Here is a 27,989-nt window from a genome sequence, read left to right as displayed (position 1 = left end):
CGGTTATTTTGGGAAAATCGTGAAGTAACGCCAAAGTCGACGAGGCCTCGGACAAATCGCAGCCGGATCTGATGATGATCTCGGGCGATCGAGGGTCGAAACGTCGCGTACCTTCCTCCATTGTGGCGTTCCCGGTCGGAAAACTCTCCAAACCAAACAAGAAAACATCGTTCGGGCAATATTTTAGTCGACTTAACAACACGGTGGGTGTAAATGCAGACACGCTGTGGGTTTTATTTACAGTATATTTCTGTGCCGCTTTGCACGAATATCGGAAGAGATGAGAATGAGAAAATAAAAGGCGAGATATCGAAGGGGATCCTAAGCGAAGCTGGTTGGCCGAGGCAGAGGCGGATTTCGTGCTTTTCGAGCCGAAGAAGCCGAACGAAAGTCATGATTTTTTAGGCCTCAGGATGTGCACTTTCAGTGGCCCACGATCCACCGGTGGTTTCGACATTTCAGCGCCCTTCGAAGGGCTCATCCCACACAGACAATATTAACCCTAAAAGACGAATAAACGAAGGTAAACGAATTCCTGGGAATGCGTGTGTAGGTTCTCTGGTATTATCGCTCGACAGTGAACCCAACTTGAACATCGATTTATAACAGTGACAATTGATTTACGGCGTCGAAAGCCTGCTATAGAATATAAATCGATGAGTACGCAATCATAGAGTCGATGATCATGCTCATGGGACCGATGAAGCGTCGTCAAAACTCCGAATAAACTCCGTAAAAGCTGCGCTTCTTTGCAGGAATGTTTAGTCAAAGAGACGCACAAAGGAAACCTTCGGAGGGCCAATATACCCACTGCCCATTGCCCATCTCCATATATCGGCCTTCTTTGTTGGGATACTTTATCCGACCGGTTTGTGGCCTTTCGGTGTAAGTATGTGGGCACTAAAGCATTCGTCGGCGGCTAATTTGTTAATGAAATAGTTGTTTTTTCAACGAGAGCGGAAAAGCGATTTTTCCACTTCATTAACTTACAAAACTGATAACTACCAAACGAAATCAAAGAGGTGAGGCCGCTTTTTTCTCTCCGTTTCATGCTTAATTTTTCACATTCGAAGCATGTTTCATGCGTTAAGCACGACGGACGAAGTCTTTGTGACGAAAAAGTGCACCCGGTGAGCACGCCCAGGAATACCCGAATTCTAAGATTTTTTTGCCAAGCGGGAAATGGCAACGCCGCGTTTTGCTTTTGATTTCCGTTGCCACAATGGCAGAAATCGAGTTCCATGTAGATTGACAACGTTGCCTCGTGGAGCAGTACACGTAGTTTTAATTGACCGTAATGACCTCGTTACATTGGTTCCTTTATTCATGAGGACGCCCCCGATTTTTACGTTGTTTAACGAAATTTCAAATGTAGCTGCAAATTGTTCGAGTGAATATTTCCTTCGCAAGATGCCAATTTCGGAAAACTTCCTCCTGCGTTCAGTAACCGCTTTCGGACAGGTCAGCGCCGAGTAAGCCACTGTTTTCTGTCAATACAACTTCATATCTTTCCTACGACGCAGGATGAATGGGAGCGCTGTCGCCGCGAATCGCAGCGGCGCAGTATACTTTTGCCTCAAAATAATAATTTTTGAAAACTCGAAATGCACACTTATCCCTCGGCTGCTTTTTTGCCAGAGCACGCCACTGCCTCTTGCCAAACCAAATTCACGTTTTTTTCCCTAATAAAGTGCAAATAAGGTTGGTATTAAGCAAAATCGCAGTGGGGCAGAACGTTTTTCTCGTAAGTAAAAGATTTTTGAAAACTGTCTTTTTGACGTGCATTACTCCTGGCCGTCGCCTGAGGTCAGGCTGCACCCTGCCACTGTTCCGTGCCGACTAGGGCTGATAATTTTTTCCGCGATGAAGAACAGATAAGAGTTAAAGGAACGCAGCGGCGGGGTGTATTTGTCTTTAGCGTAACAAAATTGTGTGAAAAACTGTGAAAAATTTTGTGAAACTTTTCTTAAAAATTTGCATTTTTGGGAAGACGATTGGAGAGAAAAAAGCGTCCGGCAAGCACCACCGGACTTTTTCCCCTCTCCACGTCCGGGGGCTCGGTATCTCGGTAACGAGTGGAGTGACTGCCTTAAACGACGTCTAAAATTAAACCGAATTGCAATACCTCTCTTCGTTTCTGAGATGCTTGCTCAGTTTGGTAGGTGCCCACGTACACATATATAACGATATTCGGCCTCTCTCGTCTTTTTCGGCATTTTTTGCGGTCAAAAAAAAGCACAAAGAACTGCAACCGCATCGAAACCATCAAGCCAAAACCGACAACAACCCAATAAATCGAAATTTTTAAAATTAGCCTTCTGCTTCCTCCCAATGCAACAACACATGCCGTAAGTATAGGTAAAAAAGGATTCCCTATTTTCGTCCCATGCTAGCAGCCCGTCCGTCTGAGCGTTTGTCCCAAAATAGACTTTGCAGGAATTTTAAGGACTATTTATAGACGCATGGAAGCTTGATTTATTAAAATTATTTTTGAACGTGTGCGGAGAACAAGAAAATGCAGCAAAAGGGTACCAAAATTCATCGACCACACGAACATAATGTGTGATAAATTATTTAGAAACGGTGGTATACTTACTAGTATAGAGAAACTACGTCCTGCGCAAGATTCCTTTCACAGTTGCCGCATTTCGAGCTATGTATAAATGATGATCCGATTCCGAAGGAAAAATCATCAAGGTCCGATACCTAGAACCAGAAAACTATTTTCAGTCGTGCTCTCAGAAACGTACAGGAGTAGTTGGGAGAACTACCGCCTCCGGCGCTGCGGTGCAAAAAAAGCTTGCGCTGCGCCTCCAGAGGGGGCGGTAAAAATATAGAGCTGTAAATTAGCAATAGTTGTCTATTTCGGACTATAAACTAAAACCCAGTGACAATTGAATTATTGTGAATATGACAAGTGATAACGTATGGTCATTAGCGGGCAATTAGAGACACTTTAGCGTCGTTTTCACACTAATTACTAACCGCGAACTTTCGACAAAAGCTTTGTCAACAGAAACGTTAAGTTTTACATGAATTATTACCAATATTACCGTCACCAAATATCCTGAAATGAGAATATGAACTTCAAGGCAAAAAATCCACATAGAATTTCATCCTGTGTCCGCATATGACCTCGCCTTTCTCGGTATTTTCATTGATTTAAGAAAAAGGCCGTAACCGGTCTCACTCAGCAAAAGAAGAGAGCACAGTGCCGGACAAGATCGAATTCTATCTAGAATTTTATTTAGGATTTTTTTCTCTCTTCCTATAGATCAAATTGCCGATATTTACGTGTCGATTTCGACCTAGACTGGGGCGATTACGGCGCAATCGGCCATAATTTGTTTAGTATATTAAAGAGGCGTCGTTAATTAACTATCTATTGTTAAAGTTTAAGGATATGTGGAAACTCCACGTAAACGAATTACTGTTGCGGGGCAAACCTAGTCACAATGATGTAGGTTATCTGGCTGCCTGCAGGAGGCGTTTTTGCAATGCGCGGTGTATTTGTGGTTGCCTGTATTTGGTGCTGCCGCGATTTAGTCGGTTTACACTGCATAATGCGAAAGTGCAGCAACCAATTGCCCATTGGCAGATGTATCTAAACAATTTACAGATGAAAATATGGCGGCTTTGATCCTTCACCGGATACGAATATTCCTAAAATTTCTCTGCCGGTAAATCAGAGCTAATGCAACATTTGAAATATGCTTCGAAAATGCCAAAAATCGCCTCCCGAGTAAAGTGAAAATGCAAAAGTTTATTTGACTCTAATTGATCCTGGGTAGAATTCGAGTCGAGCAGATTTACACGTGATTATTCGCAGTAATACTCGCATGTTCGAAAATGCGCCCTGCCGGGTAGCTTCGAGTTGTTCGAATTCAAAGCTTTATCGGAAATTCGTGAGTCACAACATTAAGACGTTCGAACAAAAGTAAAAAAAATACGAGAGATTTCCGTCTAAATTCAAAATTTTTTTTAAATCTCGTTTCTGGAGATCTCAGATCGAGTGCAATTAACGTTTCGTCGAATTAAAATAATCTGAAGATGCGTTTCTGGTAAGTTCGAATTAAATTAAAACAAATGTAATTTACGCTTTTCCCAAATTAAAAAAAAAATTAAGAATTCTTCTGCAAATAATGCTCCAAGTCGCTCGCGATTCGTAGAAATTTAATTCCCGTTTTTCCGGACAACACGAAATCAAGACAGTCCTAGAAATGACAAAAAAAAAAAAACAAAAAATGGACGCATACTCAAGAATGAAGACCGTTTGCAGAAATTGAATCGTAAAAATGCACTGAAAAATCGTTTTTTTCGTCCTGAGACCCTAAAAAATGGGCAGTGACCCCCCTTAGGAACCCCTAGAGGGGAACGCGATGCCGAGGAGGAGACGTGGCAACGCTGGCCGTTTCGACTGATATTTGTGACCACACGGAATCGAATAATAAAAGCCATCCACTCCAGTCTGCGCTCCCCTACAATTCCCCCTCCACGGCAGCCTTGCTGCTTACGTGCAGAGAACGGCAACACAAAGGTGTTTCGGGAGATCCACTCGAACACTCGAAGGCTCGAACTCAGTATGGCGATGCGCTTCGGATCGATCACGTCGCTACGTAGCGCACTCTTATGGATGTCAATTTCCCATGAAAAATTCGTTTTCGGCCAATGTCGCGTGGAAAAGTTGGGGGCGTACCAGTCGCGTCGGAAAATGCGTACTTTGCGCCCTACCTGCGACCTATAACACAGTGGACTTGAAACTTTGAACAAAATAAGTTTGGTTATGTGCAGCGCAAACTAGCCTGAGTTTGGATTTCAGTTACTTTCGCGCAGTTTTTGGATTTTACATGAACCTCAACTATTCTTTATGTGTCCTAAATGCTGGGCTATACCACCTATAGGTAAATAATCTTGTAGATAATAAGTACATAGCAATAAACAACTGCCATGACCTGCGCAACTTACACATCCTTAAATGTTACTAATACCACGTAGAACTTTAAAATAATAACCATGTCAAATGGCAACACCGCGGACAAACAGCTTTCGGAACAGATGTTGTCGAGGTTGCACCGGTGGAGGCTTATTATTTATTAGGGGTGATAAGGGTTGCTTAAAAAAACCAAATAGCTAACATGTCAATTTAACCGTTAGGGGTCTATCTAGTCGTCTTTAGATCCCCGAAAATGTGGGAAACCCCCGTTAGGTATCTCCAAGGCGGGGTAGGTGCAACAACAAGAAATCAACCCCCAATCATTTTTTTCCATCTCTCGTGGAATTTAGTTGCACTGATAAATATAAGTAGTTTTTTTTAACAAAACGATAGGCAATAAATTTAATATGACCTTGACATGTCAATTTGACAGTTAGGAGTATCTTAAATGATTTTTAGACCCCGGATTCGTGCAAAGGCTCCCCTTAGGAACCCCACAGCGCGCGAGACACCCGGTGCCAAAAAACCAACATTTTCTTGCTCTAGTTGAAATTTTGTTGCGCTGCTAAATGGTTACAGTAACTTTTTTCAACAAAAGGCCATAAATTGCCTTAATAGGTCGATTTGACAGGTAGGTTGGTCTTAAATCGTCTCCGAACCCTGGACAATGAACAAAACCCTTCTTAGGAACCCCCTCAAAGGTGGGTGACCTCAAAACAACTCCTAATGAAATTACTACCCCCGGGGCGTTTTTCCTCGTATGCACATTTGCGCTCTACCACAAATAAAATATAAAGAAACTTGATGGAGAGATCACCGAGAAATTTTGATGCATTGGAGAATTTTCCACGGAGAAACAAGTTTTTGAAAAAAAAGTTCCTTTTTCAGTGGGAAATTCGAAAACTCACGTTTTCCGACACTTTGGAGAAGCATCGAGTTAAAAGTTAATAATTGGAATATGGAAGTTAAGCCCTAGTTATAATTGTTAATTTTGTTTCGTTGTACTGCTCCGCTTGTGATATAACGGTGGCTACGATGGGACTAACTGAAAATGAAAACTTACCAACCACTTTGGTACTTCTCATAAACAAAATGTCAAACTTATTGTCAGAGGAAATTATTCTCATATAGTAAATCGGAGTTTTAGTTCGAAACTACACTGAAACAAAGTTCGCTGGGATTCTTCTTAACTTTTTATTTATGATTGTATACGCCCATTTATCGTCTTTTCAGGCCGATTCTTACCACTCTACTTCATCATCACTCGATTCTTCTCAAACTAACTTTCTCTTTACTCTCTTAACTGTACGCGTTTCAACAGATTTCCTCTTCAGTTCTTTCGCAGCAAGTGCGTCTTCTCCAGGAGCGTGCGTTGCTGCGATCGTCTTGCCCGCCTTTGGTTTCCGAATTTCCCTTTGATTTTCGATAAGTTCGAAAAACTCATTTTGGGGCACATAAGGAATGTTTTTCTCATAGCTATTGCTTGGACAATTGTTATCTTGCGTTCTACTTTTTGCGCTGTGTTTCCCGTTTAATTAGTTCGTGTCCTACGTGCTGTCGAGGCACCTGCTTCCTTTCTTTTCCTGTGGAGATTTTCGGGAGAGTCTGGACTGCGGCAATTCCCGTCTTATTTAAATTCAACGTCCTTGCGTCGTCACGAAGACGTTTCAGGGCTCTTGAGAAAAAAAAGAGATCGCGTCTGTCGCAGGAGAAATCCTACAGGATCCCGGATGGCCGGCACAACCTCCCGAGCCGACACCGTTTGATTGTTTTTTTTTTTTTGGAGGGGGGGGATTTTTGTTAGTCGCCGCGAAGATTTTCGGAGGGCTTTGGGCCGTGGTAGTTCCGGTCCCGTTTCGATCGAACCATCCCCGTCCCGTTGCGCAAACGCTCGTCTCCTCCAGGGATGGTTCTGGGTTCTCGGGGAAAAGCAAACGGACGCTGTGCCTGGCCGCCCTTTCATTTTGCGTTCGCCGGCAATTTTCGGGCCGATTCCGCCATTTTTAACCGGAACTAATACGGAGAAACTCTCAAGAGACACAAAAGGAAATACTGAGAGCCACTTTCAAACTTTAACACGCTGCATTTCCGTAACGAATGATAATCCGAATCTACGTTTACAGGAAATTATCACAGGAGATTACTAATAGATGAGCGATACACAGGAAAGCGGATCGGGAGCTGGGGAATCTCGGCATGGCCGGTAAGATCTCTCGAACTGACACCGTTCGCATTATCTCCTTTTGGTCACGTAAATTCTTTATTATTTCCATAAACCGTCGCTTTTTCGGTTCTGTCGTGCATCTCGGCAAATATCTCCTTTTATATCAAAATTCACGCATATTTTGCCAAAACCGTCCGTTTTCGCACTTAAAGAGTTATTGACTTTGGGAGAGTGGCTCGTCTTGACGTGAAGTTGCCGTACAAGATCTTCGCAGCATTTCTTCAGGTTCGCCTTTACTTTTGTCAGTCGATATAAGCATTTATGGTAATAACAGATAGCTGTTTCGTATGCAAGCTTACGACGGTCCATTGGAGCACATGTTCCGAGGCATTAAAAGGTGCTCGACCAACGTGTTCTCTTCATCGCGGGTAAAAACGGACCGCACATCATATTCGGCGTGGAACAGTGTGCTCATGGCACGATTGCTTCGACCTTTTGCACGTATCTGCAACAAATACGTTTCCTAATTCAAACTGGGTCAAAGGAGCGGCGAAGTCCAAGAAAAATTATTGTTATTTGTACCCAGCAACATAGCAACGCTTTGTAATTCCGAGTGGTAAATTCGCTTCAAATACAAGGCGATCAGCCTCCTGCATCCGTGCTCCGGTGCGTTTCCCAGTGCGTCACCGAGCCGTTTTCTACCGCGAACCGCACTTCGTGTGCACACCTAGGTGGTGTTCCACGTGCGGACCATCCACAATATGGGAAAAACATACAGTTCGTTATTTTTATCATTTCCAAGCAGCTTCGGCGTCGGGGCATGCGCGTCTCCAGGGCAACGATCGCCCATCGTTAAGGACGATAAACGCTCTTGGAAAAATACCTAATAACAACAGACCGTAAGAGATTATAACGCGCAAACGGAAGGAATAAACATCGAGACCTACCGACGAAGCGCTTGAGCTGCGCCAGCTACAAAGGAAAAGTAACAGAGCTACAAATGAAACGCATAAACGCACGAATGAAATTGAGCAGTTACGAACGAGACGCAAGCGCCACGGAGGCATGACCTCTGACAGCTACAAACGGAGTGATTAAGCTACAAGACCCGCCTGGTCCACGAAACCGTTAGAAACGTTGAATTTAGCAACTTCATAACGCACTTGTCCCCTCGCCCATAGGCTTGCATCACTAGTCAAAGTCTGCAACCTTCTGGTCCGTTACGGAACACTCTCCCCTACACGCGGGGCATTTCAAGGTACTTCGTTGTGAAAAAATTAATGAACGTTCTATCCCTCGGAGAAATTTCAAGACATTCGACGTCTTATTCAGAAAACTGTTATGAAACAAAGCTGCCTTTCAAATAGCTATAACATGTTATTTGGGTTTACATCATGTAACTATCGCCGGTACTACCACAAGAAATTGAGACCGAAAATATTGAATTGAGAGATTGCAGAATATTCTACGGTACTTTCTCCTCGGCCACAATGCAAAATATGTATTAATTCCGAACAAATGACATCGCAGTAGTTGCTCTCTTTCTGCATTTATTATTGTTGCAGCTTTCTTATAGATATCTAGACCGATAGTTTTTAGGACTATAAATGGTTAGATATGTGCAATAACTTCATCCATAGCGTACCAACAAATCGGACGAGGTCGTTCGTAAAAGTGATTTCATTAATAAGGTATTGTGGATTAGTGGGAGTAGTACTACAAGTTAAGAAGATGTAATTAGGAGAAAACGTCCTCCAAAGCTGCAAACAGATTTTCAATGTTTGGCCCAGATTCTTTTCGTTAATGCTATTGGGCAACCGTCGCTTAGATGAGCATGGGCGTGGTTGAGAAACTGTGTAACTGGGCGGAGCTACTCATGACTATCCGTGACACGATTCCCGACGAATGACGCTTCTCGCAGGAACCACTGTGAAACTGTGCGGGGCGAGACTCAATCGGGGTTAGCACGACGTAGGACTCAAGAAAATCCTCATGTAACGTCTTTTCTTAATTTCGAAAACAACCGAAATGTGCGCGTGCGCAAAAAATAGTAAAAGATAAGTACGGGCCTTCTTGAAGTAACCAATTCTCTCGGATCCACGAGCGACCTTTGTCCCGATAACATACAGGGCGACTCGAAACTTGGAGCCGTCCTCTTACCGGCGAATAGGGCTTCACGAAAAAAGGTTTTTTTTCCCTCGGCGTTTTTTCGAAACATCTAGATCAGTGGAAATACAGAGTATCCGAGTTCCACTTACAAAAGTCAAAATTGAGCAATAATCGCCAAATCACTTGAGATAATCAAAGTTTTGCAGGTCTCGATAGCTGCGCGGGGGGAAATTCTCCGATAAATAAAGCTATTTTTGTGTTTACCAGTAGCGCGCGCTTAAAAAAGTTGACTAATATTTTCAAAAAAAGGTACTGATTAGTCAAAAAATAGCAATTATTATTATTTTTCGGTACGACCGTTTTCGAGCAAAAAAAGTCCCGTTTTAATCTAATTTGACTACAACTAGCACCTAAAAAATGTCGTTTAACTATCTCGAGTTGTTTGGAATTCAGCACTAAATGTTAACTTAAAACCTTCACACCCCGTATCTCCGTTGACGTTGGTGTAAAGTGCCAAAGGAAAAAATCGAATTTTTCCAAACCCTATTCGCCAGCCAAAGGACAACTCCAACTTTTGAATCACCCTGTATACCACTGTAATTTTTAGCTGTCGAATTGCGTGAAAAATTCGGCGTTCGCACCTGAAATTGGCACAGTGGCAGAACGGATACAAAGCGGCACAGAGGATTTCGAGGAAAAACGGCTCTTCTAACAGCATGTACGGGGCCGTGAATAAAACGAGTGATAATTGGGCCAACGCAGCCAATTTCGAACACCTTTTGTAGCCACAGTATCATAATAAAGAATTTGTTATTTATCAAAACCGTGACGGTCACCTTCGAGATTTTCAAAATAACTGTACGTACAAGTCTAACTTGTTAAACGGAAATCCTTATTTAACACTCACCCTGTATGCAATAGTCAAAATACCCACCACACATGTGGCGTTAAGGCTCAAAATTGCTCAGGGGCAAAGGGCCACGTGTTTTCTTGTAGTTCCTATAGACCCGACTTCGACATTTCTACCATACAATAACGAAGAAGACGGGTGTAAATGGTAAACGCAATGTGGCACATGCCATTGGGCAGCTGCCGTCTTGCACCTGATGAACCACCTCACGATATCCAGCAAATTAGTACCCAATTGGGAGGTTTAGAGGGAAACAAAGTACCATATTCAGCGAGAAATTTATTGAAGAATATGGGAAAAGGAAAAAGAGTTATGAAATTGGCGTTATTGGTTCGCTAGAAGTCGCAACATGGTCTTCTTTGTATGGTAAACTGCTCACCTGCTGATGATATTATTTTAATTTAACATCTGTCGTCCGAAATATAAAGGGTGATCATTAAAAAACCTCAAATAGGCGTCGAAATATCGGAGGCACGTCGTGGATAAATTCATCTGTTATCAGTTGCGAGTCAGATGTTCGACGGTAAGTAGCGAAATGGCTTAAGGAACGCCCTACGTTTACGGCTTCGTCAAACAATATAATCCTAACTTTTCCTCACACTCAAACGTCTCCAAGGGCTTTTCAGATGATGTTTTTTTTTTGTAGAGATTGGTCGCCTGGTGGACTTAATGCCCAGCAGCCCTTATCCGTCGTAACAACGGTGTGGGGAGTCACCACGTCTTCGCATTCGGGGGGTTCCCTTGAGGCCAACGCAGGACCAGGCAGTCCTGCGACTGCAGGCTATTACGCTAAAACTCAGCCCCATTCGGGATACGGAAATCAGGCCAGTTTCAGGAATAATGGGTGAGCACCACTCTGTGGCTTAACCACCGGAACTTGCCACTGTGAGAAAGTGAAAACACTGAGTTCACACCCCCTTTTTGAGGTCAAGTGAAACGCATCGCTGAGCACTGGTTCATTTAAATGTTGTCCGTCTCTTCTTCTTCAGTTGAAGTTAAACGTATACGGGGTGTTTTCCAAGAAAAACGCGCTTTGTCGGTGGAAGCAGGAGAGAAAGGACTCGTCAATTGTTTACGCGGGAGACCCCTCTTTGGGGCCTTAAATTTCTTAAAGAAAGATACATTAATCGCGTATTTGAGATCGTCCACTTGAATCCCGATTCTAAAATATGGCAGAATGGACGACGTGTCCGACGAAAAAATGTAGCTCGTTGCCGGAAGAGGGATTGGAAAGACCGAATGAATTTTCATCCAGAAGAACCGCGGTGTAGAGTTCTGGACTCCAAAACTGTTGGAAATGCGAACAGAGCGGCTCGGCATTGAGCTTTCCTCGCCGGCAACGTTTCTTAGAGGCAGGGGGGCGATGATGATAAATTTGTCCCGGGACGTCAGATTTGCTGAGGCCGGCCCTGGCACGGAGACGAGTATACGCGATCGTTCACCATTTGAATTGCAATTTAGGAATATCGAAAAACATGCGGGGTGTTCTCTGAAAAAAACTCGAATTTCCGACCTTTAAATGACCCGAAGCCTATTTTCGCTAGTGCTAGGCCCTCGATTGGTCAGCGGTGGACTCGGGACCGTGCATTGGTAAATAGTAAGATAAAACGGCTAATAAACGGTAAGAAAAATGGCATTTCCTTCTTTAAATAGATCATTCCCTAATTAGATCGCGTCCCCAAACGGAATCGTTCGTATTGTAGTCTTCCAACGCCCCACAAATAGGGGCGAACGGATGAGTCATGTGACTGCCCTAATTCCCATTGATTTCAATTATGATGGTGGCGAAAAAATCACAAGTTTAAGGCCGAAATTAACACGTTTCGAGTGACTTTGGGCCGAAAAGCTGGTGCATTCGGAACCATCGAAGACGCCCACCTTCCCACTAAAATCTCTACCTACATTTCTCGGAAGAAAGGCCCATTTCTAAAACGGGGATTTTCAATGGTCTGTTTCGAAACATTCGGGTTCTAAAGACGACATCTGCCCATCACTTCAAGGTTTATGGTCACGTACACAACTAAAATGAGCAGTGGGAAAAGAGAGAACCGTGACGAAGGCTCGTAAAGTGGTCGAGAACCATAAACAAGTCTTTAGGGCTAAGACATACCGCCCTGTGTCAAAACATGGGTTCTGCTGTAAACGGCGGCAAAGGTACCCCGAGTAACGAAGATAAATAATAATGGTACCGATGCAGAACCCTAAAACCTATTGGGGGTTCAAGAGCACAGAAAGTCGTTGGAATATTTGGAAACATGCGTCGGCCATGTCTGAAATTTTACCCTAAATTAAAAGGCTCATGTTCGGTATTGTTTGGGTCTTTCTCTCCCTTTAATACGGTCCCCTATAAGCGTTGACAATCGTCGATAGCCCTCGAAAATCAATTGTGCTTTACCCACCGGTTTAAGCAAACGAAATATAGTTTTTCTCACACTGCTCCCCACGATTTGTTTGAATGAAAATCATCGGCATGGGACTGTTTTATAACTGCTTTAATGTGCCAGTGTTCGCAACTGCCCCAACGACGATATAACTGGGTTAAAAAGCCGAACAAACATGGGAATTGAACCCTTTAAATGACGTTTAACTGCAACAATGGTCTTTCATTACAGTCTAAACAGTTATGGCCCATGCCTAAATGGCATGAACCATCCAGACCCGTCTGGCGGCGGGTACTCGAACCAAGGGAACGCTCTCAGCACCGCCGCTATGGTGGCGGCGGCCACAGCTACGGCTACAGCGACCGCCAGCGTCGTCGCTCTCCAAGACAACCAGTTTGGGAATCAGCAATACATCCAGGGCTACCAGAGGATGATGCCCATGAACAGCATGAACCCCATGGTGATGAACAACATGAATAATATGAACCAGATGGGCGGCATGCACAACATGGCCCCGGGAATGGGGGCGAATATGGGTAAGTAATTCACATGCCGGATGAAAAGTGTTTTAACTTTGTGTTGCAGCAATGGGACATAAATTCGCGGGGGGGCCTCATCAAGTTCAAGGGAGTTCGAATTTGATGTATCCCAATAGACGGATGACTCCGTACCCTTCTCCGGCAATGCACATGACCCAAAAGAGACAGAATTATGTAAATCCAGTTATCAGTCCCGGGAAAAGCGGGCCTCCTATGGCCTCCATGGGACCTAACATGGGTTCGGTAAATCCTAACTTCAATGCCAATAACCAGTATGGAAGCTACGGAGCTCGGCAGCCCAGCTTCACTCAGTATCCAACTCAGCAACCGCTGGGGCCCACTGGAACCTTCGGTCCAAATTCCGGAAGTATGGCAAACTCCAGACAACTGAGAGGCTCCACGCCGCCCTACACCAACCAAACGCAGTATTTCAACACTTCAATGAACCAATTTCCTTCCAATAACTCTGGACAATATATGGCCAATTCTGGACACAGCGGTACTTGTTCTCGAATTTAAAAACGAATACAATTAATCCCATTTTTGTTCTTTTTAGTTCCAGCGCAATACACTTCACCAAATCATCAATTCCAGCCTGATATGACTGTGCGAGCCAATATGAACTACCAACACAGCCCCATTCCAGGCAACCCCACACCGCCTCTTACCCCCGCCAGCAGCATCCCGCCTTATGCCAGCCCTAATCCAGATATTAAACCGAGTTTCAACGAGATGAAATCACCAGTTGCACAAAGTAAGTTTGGATTCTAACCGAAGAACTTGTTCGTAATGGAATGTTTCAGAGGACGACGAGTTGCGTCTCACCTTCCCTGTGAGAGATGGAATCATCCTTCCACCCTTCAGGCTGGAGCACAATTTGGCTGTGAGTAACCACGTGTTTCAGCTAAAGCCGACAGTTCATCAGACGTTGATGTGGCGATCCGATTTGGAGCTACAGCTCAAATGTTTTCACCACGAAGATAGAAACATGAACACGAACTGGCCTACTAGTGTTCAGGTGAGGAAAAATAGGGAAAATAACAACGAATACCTGGTAACCGTGAGAAAAAAATAACGGCAACCTCAAAGTAATCGTCATCGCACGGTAACTTTGACCAAATGGTAATTCTGTTTAGGTGGCAATTGTGATCACATAGTAATTTTTACTACAAAGCAACTTTAACTTTATAGTAGCTTTGCTGCCGACAAGATAGCGACATGCTAAGATATCGAAACTGTTGACTATAGTAGAAATCCTACGCGTTTTTGTGTCACACATGGTAATCGTGTCTGCATTAGTAACTGCGACTACAGCACGACTCTATAGTAACCGTGACCGTAATATATTTAATAATTCATAGTAATTTTTACCTAATTGTAACTGTGACCATCCATACTTAGAATTTGTCCCTCCTTCCAGGTGTCAGTCAACGCTACTCCTCTGTTGATCGATAGAGGTGAAAACAAGACCTCACATAGGCCGTTGTACCTGAAGGACGTGTGTCAACCCGGCAGAAACACGATACAAATCACTGTAGCCGCCTGCTGTTGCGTAAGGATTATACCCAATTTTCACTGATATTTTTGTCTAAATGTGGCAAAATGCAGTCGCACCTCTTCGTCCTCCAACTGGTCCATCGGCCCAGTGTGAGATCGGTTCTGCAAGGTCTCTTGCGCAAACGACTGCTCACAGCCGACCACTGCATCGCTAAAATCAAGAGGAATTTCAATAGTACAAGTTCAGGAGTTAACGACAGAGACGCAGTGGAGCAAACCGCTCTTAAGGTGGGTAAACACAAAACGGCGACGTTTTGTAGCGTTTTGTTGTTACTTTGAAGGAGACGAGCAGGGTTTAAACCTTTTCCTGGCCAATAAATTATCACCAATGTTCCAGGTGTCTCTCAAATGTCCCATAACTTTCAAACGAATAACTTTGCCAGCAAGAGGACACGAATGCAAACACATACAATGTTTCGACCTAGAAAGTTATCTTCAGCTCCATTGCGAAAGAGGTTCGTGGCGATGTCCAGTGTGCAAGTGAGTCTGTTCACGACTTCCTAATATACGATTTACAAAATTTCCATTAAACAGTAAACCTGCCCAATTGGAGGGCCTAGAAGTTGACCAATACATGTGGGGGATTTTGAATAGTTTATCGACCAATGACGTGGAAGAGGTGACCATTGACAGCTCTGCCAATTGGAAGGCTGCAAGGAGCGGAATAAAGGTTTGACTAACTGATCCAGGTTTCTCAGTAGATCAATGTAAATTTGTTTAGCTGGAGGACGAGGGTAATGAAACGTGTTCTTCCAAGAGGATGAACAAACCCATGTCTCCTGGAAGTATGACGTTGCCTACAATGAACAATTGGGACATGTCTCAGGCGATGTCGCCGTATTTACCTCCTGATATGAACAGCATTGCTAGCGGGTCCATGATCGCTGGTGCTCAGGGAATGAACAATGGAAACAGAGGTAAGTTGATTTTAAAAAATCCGTATTAAAGACATGCAAAAACTCCTCTTTGTCATTCCAGGAAATGGACAAGACTCCAGCATGAGCCAGGAGTATCTGGGAGGCGGAGGTCCCTTATCGCACCTCAGCGAAACTGTGAACACTTTAGATCCATTAAACGCCATCGAAAAAAGTCTTAATGAACAAGTAAATATTCGACAATTATTGAAGAAAGTTTACTTTGAAGAATGGAATTTTTAGATGCCTCATACGCCTCACACACCTCATACTCCTCACACCCCGCATACGCCCCACACCCCCGGAGGGGCGACCACTGGCCCGCCAAGCGTTTCGCCTGCAATAAACGAAAACCAGCACGGCACTGGTGCTTGCAGCAGCACTGGGAATAATTGCGACGCCAATGAAGCCATTCCCGATATTCCCAGCGATTTGAACTTTGATCCTGCGGCCGTCATTGCGGGGGAGGGGACGGGACAGGAAGCGTTGAACGTAAGTAGAGGGAGGGAGAGAGACCGAGAGAGTACAGACGTAATTTTGAAAAGGATGAGGGAAGGACTTAACGGTATTTGAATCTTCAAGATGAAAACATACGAATCACAGGCGCGACTGAAAAATTGAGATCCAGGCAAAATCGCGTAATTGACAATAACGCGGATCTCACAGTTGAAATCCAAAAAGGTTCAGCCATTCAAGATTGCGTCAATTGACATATCCCACAACCAATAGGAGTCGAGAAACCTCGTCGAACCTAATTATGGGAAAAATGCGCGGGGGCGCCATTTAAAAGAACAGCTGAGAGAGCGCGAAAACTGAAAACGTCTTTTGCATCCTTTTCCCACCATTTTATTTATTCAAAATGGCGTGACGTTCAAAGTGACGTTTGGGTTGAAAGGAGGCGCGGAGGACTAGGTCATTTCGTAGCCTTAACGAATGCAAAAACCGATCGGTTTTCCGCCCGTTTCGACCGATCGTCAAGGGATGCCATCTTGACAAGGACGGTCGGAAGACCGAACCGGCCAAAAGCCATTCGAGACCTCTGAGCCGGTTCATTTAGCAACAACCCGTTATTTTTGTTTCAGCTTTTGCCGGACAGCGTGGACCCAATGGAGCTGCTTTCCTATCTGGATCCCCCCGACCTAAATACCCCCCCGAGCAGCGGAAGTAGTTCGGGGCAAAACAATACGTCCGCCAATGACGACATTTTAGCCTTATTCGAATAAAATAGTTCCTCTTAGCTAAGTTGTGAGTGAAAATGTGTGATATTGACGTATGTAGAAGCTAAGAAGAGGCGTTTCTTGTGCATCTGTTAAATAGAGACGATACGTGAAGATAGATGAACTCTTTGCACGAGCCAGAAAACAAAATGATTAGAACGCAATGTCTAAATCAAAGTATTCTAAATAATTTCCTGTATATCTCTTGTAAATATGTACTTAAATAGAAATTTATCATATAGATTATATATTCGTAATAACTCTCTCTTTTGGCGGGGCGAAATTTTGTGTGGGACGACTCTGGAATTTCCAGAATTTCCCACTCGGCAAAATGGGAAAATAACGGCCTGTGACGTAGAAAATGTAGCATTAACACAGACAGTAATAATAAATCGATTAAATATAGTTATATAACAGAACGGAAAATCGATACTTTCCGCCTTGGAAAGTAGACATACTCGGAACCAAATTTAGGATTTACAGCTCATTTTTAGCATCATTTTAGGGCTTTCTCGTATATTTGGATGTTGCATATAATAAGCTTTATATAGATACTTATTAAAGGTAAGTTTACCTAATCACAGTTTAAATGTTTACGAGAGCCATTAAGTCACGTTCCATGGAGAGAAATTTAGTTTATTGGTTTCTTACCACAATAAATTAAAGGACCGTCGGAGGACTGACCGAATTCGCGGCCAACGGACGGAGATAGACCGCTCAGTCCTCTGTCAGTCCTTTCCATCATGGCGTCAATCGCCGCCATTTTGAAGGATTTCTGTGATGGTTGTGTTTAACAAATCAATCGGTCAGTATGCTTTCAATTTTCAGTGAATTTCATAAACTATTTAGTTTAAATATAATTTTAGTATCTATACCTACTTACATTATCTGTAAATGCTCGCAAGGTTGGTTCGAGCGCTCTTACAAGTCCCTTACAAGCCTTGCGAGCAGACTTGCGCTATCGGCATGGATACTTCTTACCTAGAATTAATCCCTACGTAATCTTACATATAGTATAGGAATAATTATTGAGCAACATGACTCTGCGATCTGTGATATTTAAGACTTAATTATAAATATTGAGTAAGTATTTAAAAGTAACTATAATTTACGTATGATTTCGTTTCAATGTAAGTAGGTATATGACGAGATCTGGCGGTACTTAGGTAGACATTAGTTGATGGTATCGTGTTAATGGTTCAAGTATTTGTTTAGAGAAAAGAACTCCGCTCTAAGACAAGATAGAGCCTTCAGCTAAACCGCTTTTGTGTAGAATTATTTCTTTTGTGTCGTAATGGCGTAAACGTAAGAGTTAACTTTGGGATAAATTTGAATTTGAGGGGGACAAATGTGTATCTACTTTTCGTTATTAGGACCATCACCATTAATTAGGTATCGTTAACTGATTGTTTAAGCAAAAGAGTTTATGTACCTCAATCCGTTGAGTATAATAATTGCTTAGTTGATACAAATAGACGACAAGGTTTAGCTTGGAAATTAACTCCTTACGTAACGTTTTAGGGTCGTTTTGTTTATTGTAGAATAAAGGTATTCATTGCAGAAAATAAATATATTTTGGTGAAGCAGAAAACGTGCCTTTTTGTACGTCCAAAGTTTCTGTCACCAAAGAGGTGAAAAATGCAATTAAACCACGTTTCCATTGTGCTTTTGTTGGTTGTAAACCAGGACGTGCCCCTGGCTTCGATGCATTTGGCGACCTTAAATTCCCCCTACATCTCATTTCAAGGATAGATTTTTCCCTATGGAGAATTTGGAAAGTATTTTGCAAAATAGGAACTTTCCCCTAAATGGAAATTTACAGACTTGCCTCTAAGGAGCAATTTGTCCCATCTACAGATCTTGGAGACAACATTTCTGAAAGAAAAAATTTCCGTCTTGCGGAATGCGAGAAACTGTCCGAGATCGAGTTTTTTTCCATTGCATGGAGTTTCTAAATCAGTTGATCGTTTCTAAAGAACTTGGAATCCAGCAGGAAGTTGCGTATGGAGGAAGGTGGAAAGTTTTTTAGAGAGAAATTTCGCTTCGAGCGAACTGAAAATAATCTTCCATTTAAGGTTCATCTTTTTAAGTGCATGGAGAATGGGGTTTTTAGAATGGAATTCCGTTTCCAGTGTTTATGAAAATTAACATTCTAGGGACCAACTTCAAATCTAGAGGTTTTGGAATCCACTTTCTAGAGCGGGATTTCATTTCTGCGGAATTGCGACACCAATCTTCCAAATGGGATCGACTCCCTAAGGAAATTATTTAGAATTGGTATTTTAAAGGTGAATTTTGCCCCTACAGATTTTGGAAAATATTCTAGATTTTACTCCTACGAAACTTGGAAAATATTTTTCTAAAGAAAAGTCGCAATTTTTGGAAATTCGAACAGATTTTAAGAGAAAAAATTCTATTGTAGACTGTCCGTAGAAGGGAATTCCAAATATTCCCTTTTACGTGCAGCTCCAGCTTCGCATTTGGATAACGTATGTTTTTAAGGGGGAATTCCACTTCTACGGAATTTGGAAATATTCTTGCATATGGAAAGTTCATTTCGGGGGAATTTAGAAAGTGTGAGGAAATTCCATTTCGGAACTTTCTTAAACGGGTTTCAAGACGCAAGATTCCACCGTGGCGAGTATGGACATTAAGATTCCTGAGGGAAATTGTGAGGCAACGGTGCTCGGAACGGAGTCTTGGAGACTTTTTGAGAAAAAAATTAGGAAATTTTAATGTTAGGAGTTCTGGAAACATGCAACCAGGCGACCGGCGAACAACCAAACAGAACACTCGGAGCAAAAGTAAATTTCAAAAAATATCTCAAAAATTGCGATATTACATGACCGAAAAATTTCAAGTTTAAGGAAGACATCGCCTACATAGCGCTAAGGGCGAGCCTCCCATTCTATCCTCATTTCTTGGAGTGGTAGAGGTTGATGGTTGGGCGTTATAGCTCCTTGACCAAGTAAACCACTTAACGATTAAAAACCAGTAAAATGCCTTTGTCTTTCGCAGAGGCAACCAGTTTCTGACCTTGTCACATCCCCAATGGTAAATTAATGAAAGCCTATGGTTAGAAATTCCTTTCTTGAGAACACACGTAGCTGTTTATGTAAACTTTCCACTTCATCTGACCTCCCTAACGTTAAATTGCCGCAATTAAAAACTGCATTATCGGCGTGCGGACAAAATTTGACATTCCGCACTAAACGGAAATCGAATTGCCGCCACCCGATTGGCTATTCTTCTGGTCAAAGAACCAAGGTAACAGTTAAATATTAAAATATATTCGTTTCTCCTTCAGTGCAAAGAGGTCGGTCTTATAAGGCGGACTTGTCTGTTCACTTTTACTTTACAACAGATTGTGATATAAGAAAGCAGAATGAAGTTACTCGTGTTAGCCACCATCGCCGGGCTCGTCCTGGGTGCTCGTAAGTACCACGATTTTACTTTTTTCCCCTAGTGTTTTTTTTTACCAACATTTTGATTGTGCGTGAGAGGCTCTCGAAATGATTAAACTTTCTTATTATTAGATAATCAATATATGCGTCTTTATTGCACACGTTCGGCCGGTAATTTGTCGGAATATCTCGTAAAATAAATTCAACGTCATTTAAAGGGAGTGACTGTCGAGTCATACCTCCTTGAATCTACTGTTAATTAATCCAGCGCGGCGATGGGAAAATGGTACCCGAAAGGTCACAAGAGCGGTACCATCGTTTGTCATTTTAATCACGAAAGGAGTGTCATTAAATCGCACAATTCGATGAGCAGATTAACACTGGTTTTCACGTTGCAAAAAGCGAACTTTCACTATCGAAGAATTACATAAGTGAATATCACCGCTGAGATACCTTGTAATGGGTTATTTATGAATTATTAACATTACCATTAAATGTCATTCATAACCGCAGAATTGGGTTTTGATTGTGGGCATAAGAAACTGATTGGCAATCAATTTGAATTTCTAATGTGAAGAAGAAGATGAAGAAATGGGCGTTTTATTGGAAATGTCTTAATTTTTGCACGTCTATAGAAAGTTCCGGCGGAAAACTGCGCAAACCTTCGGATGTTCCAAGGGGTCCAACTCGGAGACTTGTGACGAGTACCTTCGAAATTCTCGAAAGTTCTGGAAGATCCTAAAGGATCGGGGAGTTGTAGTGACATCAGGCCTTCTCTGGTCGGAGCCACGAATTTTACCGTTATGCTCGGAGCGTGAAAGCAATATCTCGAGCATTCCAGAAACTCGTGTGGCTTGTCCCAAACATTTTGAATAATTCTCATCGTCCCGAACGTTATTTAATAAACCACGGTTTAACTCAGAGATCGACGAAACAAATCTATAATTTTCCAGAAACTCGTCCGGCCTTCCACGAAACTTCCGGTACTCCAAGAGTTGGAAAAACTGGCCGGCGAACCTTGAATTCTGCTTAATCTTAGAGATAAAGAGCGAAATTTAGAATTTTCCGGAAATGAACCAAAGCTCCCATAAACATTTTAGAAACTTAAAAAAATCGTGAACGCTTCTGCAAAAGCTTGTAGTAAACCAAGTGTTTTGAATCTGATCGCCGCAAGATAGGAGGGAAGAACGGAATATTACTTGGAATTTTTCGTTATTCCAGAAAAATTGTATGATCCAAGAAACTCAAAGGAAAAGTCTTCCACTGAGAGACAAGACTGATAACGTTCTTCCAACTCGAAAAAATCGTTTAGCTGGAAAGAATAGAGCGGCGGCTTAAATCGGAGAATGATGCTACATAGAAATTTCTGTGCTCAAGAGAGTCAAAGAAGGGTCCTCAATAAACGAACATAAAGCTATTTCCCTTGGGCTGAAATAACTCTCTTCAGCTTCAAGGAAGAGGGAAAGTGTCTTGAGTCGTGCCACTACAAAACATTACTCAGAACGCCTTCCGATTTCGAAACTACAATTCTCGTTTTGTTGCAGACGGTCAAGGGTTCAAATGTCCGCCCAAAGACGGCCAATACGAGGATCCGAGACAATGCGACAAATACTACGAATGCGTGGAGGGAGAAGCTGCAGCCAAACTATGTCCTGATGGTCTAGTTTTCGACCCCCTCATCAGGAAGAGAAACAAGTGCGACCAACCATTCAACGTAGACTGTGGAGACCGAACCGAATTACGTAAGTTTCAATAATAACACAAAATTCCTTGAGTAAAAAAGGAGAAAACAGACGCACAAGTAGAGAAAGGTGTTTGAATTTGTGGTTTTTGGTTCATTATTGTTAATTAACCGCAGAGGCGGCTCAGCCCAAAGGCCCATGCCCCCGAAGAAACGGATTTTTCGCCCACGAAGATCCGACTGTGTGTAACAAATTCTACAACTGCATCGAAGGAGACTTCACCGAAATCACTTGTACCAATGGACTTCACTTCGACGAGTTCTCGGGCACCTGTGTGTGGCCCGACACTGCGGGAAGACAGGGATGCAGAGAAACCAGCAGTAAGAGCTCAAATACATTCAAATGGAAACATTTTACATTTTTTTGAACGTCACAGACATCTTGAAGGACGGCTTTCAGTGCCCCAAAGAAGCCCAGAAAGACGCCAATGGCAACCTAGCGGTGCACCCCAAATATGCTCATCCTACTGATTGTCAACGGTTCTACGTGTGTTTAAATGGGGTAGAACCACGAGACTTGGGGTGCACAGTAGGGGAAGTTTACAACGAAGAATCACAAAGGTGTGACGCACCTGAGAATGTAGCAGGATGGTAAGTCTGTTAATAAAATACAGTAGAGCAAATGTAGGAAAATCACCACAAAGCTGCCGTTACTACATGACAAATTTGAACTAATAGAACCATGAAAAGCCTCTCAAAATACTAATTTTTCTTACAGTGAGGACTGGTACAAGGACGACCCAGCTGCACAAGCAAAACCCTCAAAGAAAGCCTAGAGGAAGTGATTACCTTCCAACAGAGAGGACATTATTCCTTGAATCGATGTTATATAATATTAATATTTTTGTACCCTAGGACATAAGCTACTCAGATAGGTTTTCGAGATCTCAGCTTTGAGTTCACGTTCAGTTTTGAGGCTCAAATTATGTATTTAATTTTGCAAGGAGTTTACCTACCAAATATTAAAGCCACTAGGTTTGTTTCAGCCCTTCAGGAGACTATCACAGAAATGTTCGATAATCCTTCTGGACAACTCATAGTGCAGATCTAAGCTTGAAATGAGCAACTGGCTTGCTCAGAAGGATTCATAAACCAATCTGAGAGTTTCCTGGTGGGTTGGAACCTGCCTTATATGACTTTTATGCAACTTTTGCATGTAGTTGTATAATGCTTCAATAAAAAATTTCAAAATATTATTTGTTTCATTAATAAATAAAACCATTCAGTTTATGGTAAAAAAATTTTAATCTCTAAGTTGACACTTCCTCATTACTGCCATCAAACTCCAGTTTTACATCCTCGTGCAAGCCTTCGACGTCCACCTCAGATTCTGCTGCATTCAGCATATTCAAAGTCACCTCTTGTTTCATTAATTGCTGTGAGGGTTGCGTTTGAATGGTGGTCATAGGTTGAGCCACTTGTCGCACTGGCAAACCAGCATCTTCAAAGGCTTTTTTTTTAAGGGCAGTTCGAATTTGAGACCTGGGATTAAGGGGACGAATACAGCTTCAAGTGCGGCATTGGTGACCAATATCCATTAAAAAACAGAAGAAAAATTGAAGACTACATTATTAGGGACACCAAGAGGAAAACAGACCAAGGATAAGTGTATGAAATTTCTGGGAAAAACTTGATATTTGTGGATAGTTTGGCCACCATCATTGTTGGAAGAAGATTTACTTACACGGTTCTAGATTTGATATGTTCGCTAATTTGATTTAATCCATCTGAAAACTGTTTAACGACCTGCCGAAGCATTTCAATTTCTTCGTCTGTCCATTTCCTGCATGTTTATACATAAAAATAAGGGAGACCCAGTGAGAATTAGAGAGAATTTTTAGTTGCTTTAAGGAAGAATCTTATGGCTTTTAATTAACTCAAATTCTAAAGGAGATTTAGGGCATAAGGAATGTGTTAATGGATAAGGACAACTCCTGATTATTTGAAGCTTTCTTAGCAAAAAATTGACATGGAAGAGGTTCTACAGGTCAGGACTTATATCTGCTTACCCAGTGGGTGAATCTGAATTAGGATGTAGCTGCATGGTCAAATCTCCAAGCCTGTTAAAAGCCTGCCCTGCAGCAGTGAAAATTTCCCCAACCTGTAATTCAACTTTACAATATACCTTTTCGTGGTATAGCAAAACTTAAGATTTAAATGTTTTAGCATTGTTTATAGATATAAATGACTTGTTTTTCAGTAGTAAATAAATATTATCCTGAGGCTCAGTAAATGGGTAGTCAAGAATTTTTGTGAAGTATTTAGTTGTCTTTCACATATTGCGTTGGGAAAAGGGCTTAAATCAAGCAGTTATAGGTAACAATAGGGGATTTTATGTAAAATACAATTAAAAGTGCCACAAAACAAAACTGCATATTCCACATTCAATATTTGTTGCGGTGGCTTACCTTACTCGCCGAACTCATTGTCACTTCTATTAACTATTTCAACTACTTTTAATGCACTTCTCACAGTTTTTAACGCTATTTTTAATAATTTATGATCATTGCTTCTGAATTAATTTAGTGAGGTTAAGTGAAGATTGTTAAAAGCGTCATGGCGGGAATGCGGGAAATGGCTGCAGTGACAATTACAGATGTGCAGTTGTAACCGTTGCTTACAGGAACGTCCAAAAATAACGTGTATTTAAAGCAGACTATTAGGGGATTATAGAATCTATTGATACTGCGAACTGACGACTGCGGCGATAGAGAAGACAACAGAGAAAATTAATGTTTTGTTACCTCCAGGTTATGCTAGAGTACGTTCAATCAAATGGATTTTTCCCAAATGCAGCAAAGAAGGAAAAAATCAGATATTCTCTAGAAAGATACCTAATGCGATAGGGTGGAAATAGTCTTGTAAAAAGACTAACAAGAATCATTCTGATGGGACTTTAAACGCCTACCTTTAAGCATAATAACATGAACAGCAACTGCAATAATGATATTCATGTTAATCCGCGATATTGTTATGAAATTAATAACATAATAAAGTAACAATGTTATATGCATAAGAGAACTCACGTTCTCTTTCAAATCTCCGTGGTCTCTTTGTAAAATTTTTATTGCACGCGTTGACCGTCGTTGACACTCTGCCTTTCAGGTAGATATACGGAAATTTTGCTTCACTATAACCATAAGAACTCTTAAATGTTTGTTACAGTCAATTGGTAACTGTTATCGATAATACTAAATTCGAGTAACTTGTTTTTGTGCGTTACAGTTACTTTACCAGTGACGACATCTCTATTTCTCCCAGTTTCCCCTCAAGGATCTCTAACCTCAACATATTTTGTTAGAGTTCAAGAAATCTTGAAGTCGATAGGAATTTACCAATTGAGATTTAAGCTGTAAAATTCGTTCAATTTTCAGCGTGCACGAGCCATGGAAGAAAATAAAATGTGCAGAATTTGTCTCTCGGAGACAGGGGAAACGTTTAGAACACTTTTTGCCCTAATACAGTTAGAGGGTCCTGAAAAAGCTGCTTTATCTATTTGCCAGATGATTTGCTCTTTTAGTGCTGTTCAGGTAAGAACAATTCATTTGCAAGGGTCGAGGAGCATCGAATGTAATATTTCAATAAACCCTCCTCAATAATTTTATTTTACTTATTTGTACGGAGGTATTTGTTGTGTTGCTCAAGGTTTTCATTGAAAACCTAGCTACTTGAATAATTTGTTATCTTAATGGCAATGTATTTCAATATAAACTTGTATTATGTTGCAGTACCTCTCTAAATTTATCCAGTGGAATTCCACTTGTTCAATAAAAATATGCATTTCCTAGCTGGTTATACAAACAGCTGTTACTTTACGACAAAAAATGATAACTGACCGTTTTAGATTTCCATTTATTTTAATGGCATAGCAGAATACAGTTTCATTAATGAAACTTCATATTAGTCAAACTGGACTAAAAGTGGCAAAACAAGGCTTAAAGTTATAACCAGTTTTACTTAATCTGATCATACTTAACTCATCGTCATTAAGGCTTAAAGCAAACATTCTTTCCTTGCAGATAGCTTCAAATGATGGTCTACCAAGTCAAATTTGCACATCCTGCTCTGAGCAAGTCGTTGCAATATACCTCTTCAAAACTCAAATAGAAAACAGTGATAAAATTCTTAGAAAAAGGCTTATTGATAAAGATAAAATAGTGACTCTGACTGGAAGTAAAAATGATCCAAAATTGGACAAGAAAGAGATAGTTTTAAGACGCAGAAAAAACACAAAAGCTGAAAAATCAGAAAGTGAAAATGTGAATTCTGCAAGCGAGTATGAAAGACCTTGTTTAAATGAGGATATTGAAGTTAAATGTGAGAGAATAGATTTGCTTGAAGAGTCTCTGTTCCATCAGCATAATAATCCCGTCGTAAAGCCTGATGAAAACCGTAAAATGCAGAAATTCAGTTCGGACAATATCATGGAAAATCAACATATAATAACTGATAACTTATTAGAATTGAAAGACGAGTACTTTTGCGATCACTGTAGCAAAATGTTCAAAACTAAACAGGGTCTCAAAAAGCACTTATTGCGCATTAGAAACGTAGTTAAAATCAAGAAACCTTCAACTAAGAAACCGTATGCTTGCGACATTTGCCTGAAGTGTAAGTAGATGAGAATCTACAGGATGTCGCAACAACAATTAGTTGTAGCTTTCAGGCAAATTTCAAATTTGAAAGACCACATGCGAACTCATAATGGAGAGAAGCCTTATTTGTGTTCGACTTGCGGTAAAGGATTCAATCAGTTAGGTAAGTATTTCTGGGACCCCAGTATAGTTTGCTACCAAAATGTATACAGGTAATTTACGGCAGCATCAAGTGAGACACAGTGGAATAAAATCTCACATCTGCACCATTTGCGGGCATGGTTTTGCGAGTAAAGGAGAGCTGCATACGCACCACAGAAAGCATACAGGTTGATGAAAAAAAATCTATTAAATCTCAAATTTAACTAGATTTGTTCTAGGTGCAAGACCATTTGTCTGCGACTCCTGCGGAAAGGGTTTTACCACCTCCTCTTCACTAATCAAACACAAAAGAATCCATTCCGGTGAGAAGCCGTATGAGTGCGAATATTGCAGATTAAAATTTTCTAGGTCTGGAATTTTGAGTCGGCACAGAAGGATCCACACTGGAGAAAAACCATACGTCTGTGAGATTTGCAAGAAAGCATTTACTCAGTCCAATGATTTGAATTCCCATCTGAGAATTCATACAGGAGAAAAACCTTATAAATGCAGTGAATGTGGGCAGTTATTCCGACAAAACTCTGCCTTAAAGTCGCACAAAAAGACTCACCAAAGACCCAAGGCTGAAAATGGAAAGGTGGTATATAAGAAGAGACATAAAGAAGAGGTATTTGTTGAAGATGAGGAAAACATCTTGGCACTCAAATTTACAGAGGTGCCTCCCTCAATTTAAGAATTGTTTCGTGCCATTTGGATTTTTAAGAGAAAGGAGGGTAAGGGTTTTACAACATTCGTTAGAGTTGATGCCTAAAGGGGAACGTCATTTTACTTTTTATTTGAAAGGTGGTGAACCATGTTGACCATGGTTAGTAAGTCGTCGTTTCCTCTACCCCACTAGCTTTTTGTTACATGTTCGGACAAAAAGTATTAAATCAAATTCCTATAGGTTTGGAATTTTTTTATAGACATATAAAAAAAATCTATAAGTTTTTAAACGGTTTCACATTTTTCCATATTGTTTTTCCTTGAGCCTGTGTCACTTACTGAAAATTTTGAAATGGTAAACGATTTTCCAACATTTCGTGAATTTTCAAAAAGGCACCTGTTTAAAACTTTTACACTGTGAAGAGGTTTATGCTTTAATCGCGGTTTAATCAACAAATTTTTTTATATATAAACTTATACCCTTAAATATGATTTTTGCAAATGTTTAACACCATTGTACTTATTTATTTAATTTTTCACTTATAAATCGTACATATACGAATGAAACATCAATAAATTTAATTTAAGTTTGTATATACTTATTTTGAAACCCATTTCAGGATGACCCACCCACATCAAGGTCGACTCAAACGTCAACCAAATATGTTGTACGAAATAAGAGTTTTTGATGATGGTAAATGAGTCTGTTTCTTGATCA

The 27,989-nt window shown here is 41.3% G+C and overlaps 4 protein-coding genes and 1 long non-coding RNA gene across 6 annotated transcripts; 3 read left to right on the top strand and 2 right to left on the bottom strand.

Moving 5' to 3' along the window:
* Positions 1–349: 349 nt before the first annotated feature.
* Positions 350–6,310, bottom strand: LOC136341267 (uncharacterized). The gene is made up of 3 exons (XR_010732473.1): positions 5,997–6,310; positions 2,597–2,706; positions 350–502 (listed from the first exon to the last, which is right to left on the bottom strand). It is a non-coding gene; the product is annotated as an uncharacterized lncRNA (long non-coding RNA).
* Positions 4,547–18,315, top strand: tna (tonalli). 2 transcript variants are annotated; one of them, XM_066286038.1, is made up of 14 exons: positions 4,547–4,901; positions 10,763–10,960; positions 12,729–13,033; positions 13,083–13,535; positions 13,593–13,790; positions 13,840–14,054; positions 14,457–14,588; positions 14,645–14,821; positions 14,931–15,073; positions 15,128–15,263; positions 15,315–15,510; positions 15,572–15,696; positions 15,751–15,999; positions 16,590–18,315. In XM_066286038.1, the coding sequence occupies exons 1-14, from the start codon at positions 4,879–4,881 to the stop codon at positions 16,728–16,730; spliced, it is 2,691 nt and encodes an 896-aa protein (XP_066142135.1). In that variant the 5' UTR covers positions 4,547–4,878; the 3' UTR covers positions 16,731–18,315. The 2 variants fall into 2 exon arrangements, with proteins under 2 accessions (XP_066142135.1, XP_066142136.1); XM_066286039.1 differs by lacking the exon at positions 10,763–10,960.
* Positions 18,316–20,006: 1,691 nt separating this feature from the next.
* Positions 20,007–23,060, top strand: obst-A (obstructor-A). The gene is made up of 5 exons (XM_066285602.1): positions 20,007–20,158; positions 21,673–21,870; positions 21,987–22,190; positions 22,247–22,460; positions 22,588–23,060. Exons 1-5 carry the CDS (start codon positions 20,110–20,112, stop codon positions 22,643–22,645), a joined length of 723 nt encoding a protein of 240 aa, XP_066141699.1. The 5' UTR covers positions 20,007–20,109; the 3' UTR covers positions 22,646–23,060.
* Positions 23,061–23,095: 35 nt separating this feature from the next.
* On the bottom strand, positions 23,096–24,440 carry LOC136341035 (chromatin complexes subunit BAP18). Its single transcript, XM_066285603.1, has 4 exons — positions 24,278–24,440; positions 23,879–23,970; positions 23,554–23,652; positions 23,096–23,351 (listed from the first exon to the last, which is right to left on the bottom strand). The coding sequence occupies exons 1-4, from the start codon at positions 24,293–24,295 to the stop codon at positions 23,120–23,122; spliced, it is 441 nt and encodes a 146-aa protein (XP_066141700.1). The 5' UTR covers positions 24,296–24,440; the 3' UTR covers positions 23,096–23,119.
* A 710-nt stretch (positions 24,441–25,150) lies between these two features.
* On the top strand, positions 25,151–27,865 carry LOC136341299 (zinc finger protein OZF-like). The gene is made up of 5 exons (XM_066286107.1): positions 25,151–25,399; positions 25,889–26,480; positions 26,529–26,627; positions 26,677–26,793; positions 26,845–27,865. Exons 1-5 carry the CDS (start codon positions 25,256–25,258, stop codon positions 27,297–27,299), a joined length of 1,407 nt encoding a protein of 468 aa, XP_066142204.1. The 5' UTR covers positions 25,151–25,255; the 3' UTR covers positions 27,300–27,865.
* The last annotated feature ends 124 nt before the right edge of the window (positions 27,866–27,989 follow it).

This window comes from Euwallacea fornicatus, chromosome 9 (genome assembly GCF_040115645.1).
Source record: "Euwallacea fornicatus isolate EFF26 chromosome 9, ASM4011564v1, whole genome shotgun sequence".
Taxonomy (NCBI): Eukaryota; Metazoa; Arthropoda; class Insecta; order Coleoptera; family Curculionidae; genus Euwallacea; species Euwallacea fornicatus.
This window is presented reverse-complemented; position numbering and strand designations above follow the sequence as displayed.

Coding starts and splice junctions, on each gene's coding strand:
- tna (XM_066286038.1), top strand. CDS start 4,879: ATGCTGGGCTATACCACCTATAG. Junction 15,264..15,314: donor CTGCAAGGAGCGGAATAAAG/GTTTGACTAACT, acceptor AAATTTGTTTAG/CTGGAGGACGAGGGTAATGA. Junction 16,000..16,589: donor CGGGACAGGAAGCGTTGAAC/GTAAGTAGAGGG, acceptor TTTTTGTTTCAG/CTTTTGCCGGACAGCGTGGA.
- LOC136341299 (XM_066286107.1), top strand. CDS start 25,256: ATGGAAGAAAATAAAATGTGCAGAATTTGTCTCTCGGAGACAGGGGAA. Junction 26,481..26,528: donor TTGCGACATTTGCCTGAAGT/GTAAGTAGATGA, acceptor AATTAGTTGTAG/CTTTCAGGCAAATTTCAAAT. Junction 26,794..26,844: donor GCACCACAGAAAGCATACAG/GTTGATGAAAAA, acceptor GATTTGTTCTAG/GTGCAAGACCATTTGTCTGC.
- LOC136341035 (XM_066285603.1), bottom strand. Junction 23,653..23,878: donor AATTCAGATTCACCCACTGG/GTAAGCAGATAT, acceptor ATAAACATGCAG/GAAATGGACAGACGAAGAAA. Junction 23,352..23,553: donor CATATCAAATCTAGAACCGT/GTAAGTAAATCT, acceptor CCTTAATCCCAG/GTCTCAAATTCGAACTGCCC.
- obst-A (XM_066285602.1), top strand. CDS start 20,110: ATGAAGTTACTCGTGTTAGCCACCATCGCCGGGCTCGTCCTGGGTGCT. Junction 21,871..21,986: donor TGGAGACCGAACCGAATTAC/GTAAGTTTCAAT, acceptor AATTAACCGCAG/AGGCGGCTCAGCCCAAAGGC. Junction 22,191..22,246: donor GGGATGCAGAGAAACCAGCA/GTAAGAGCTCAA, acceptor TGAACGTCACAG/ACATCTTGAAGGACGGCTTT.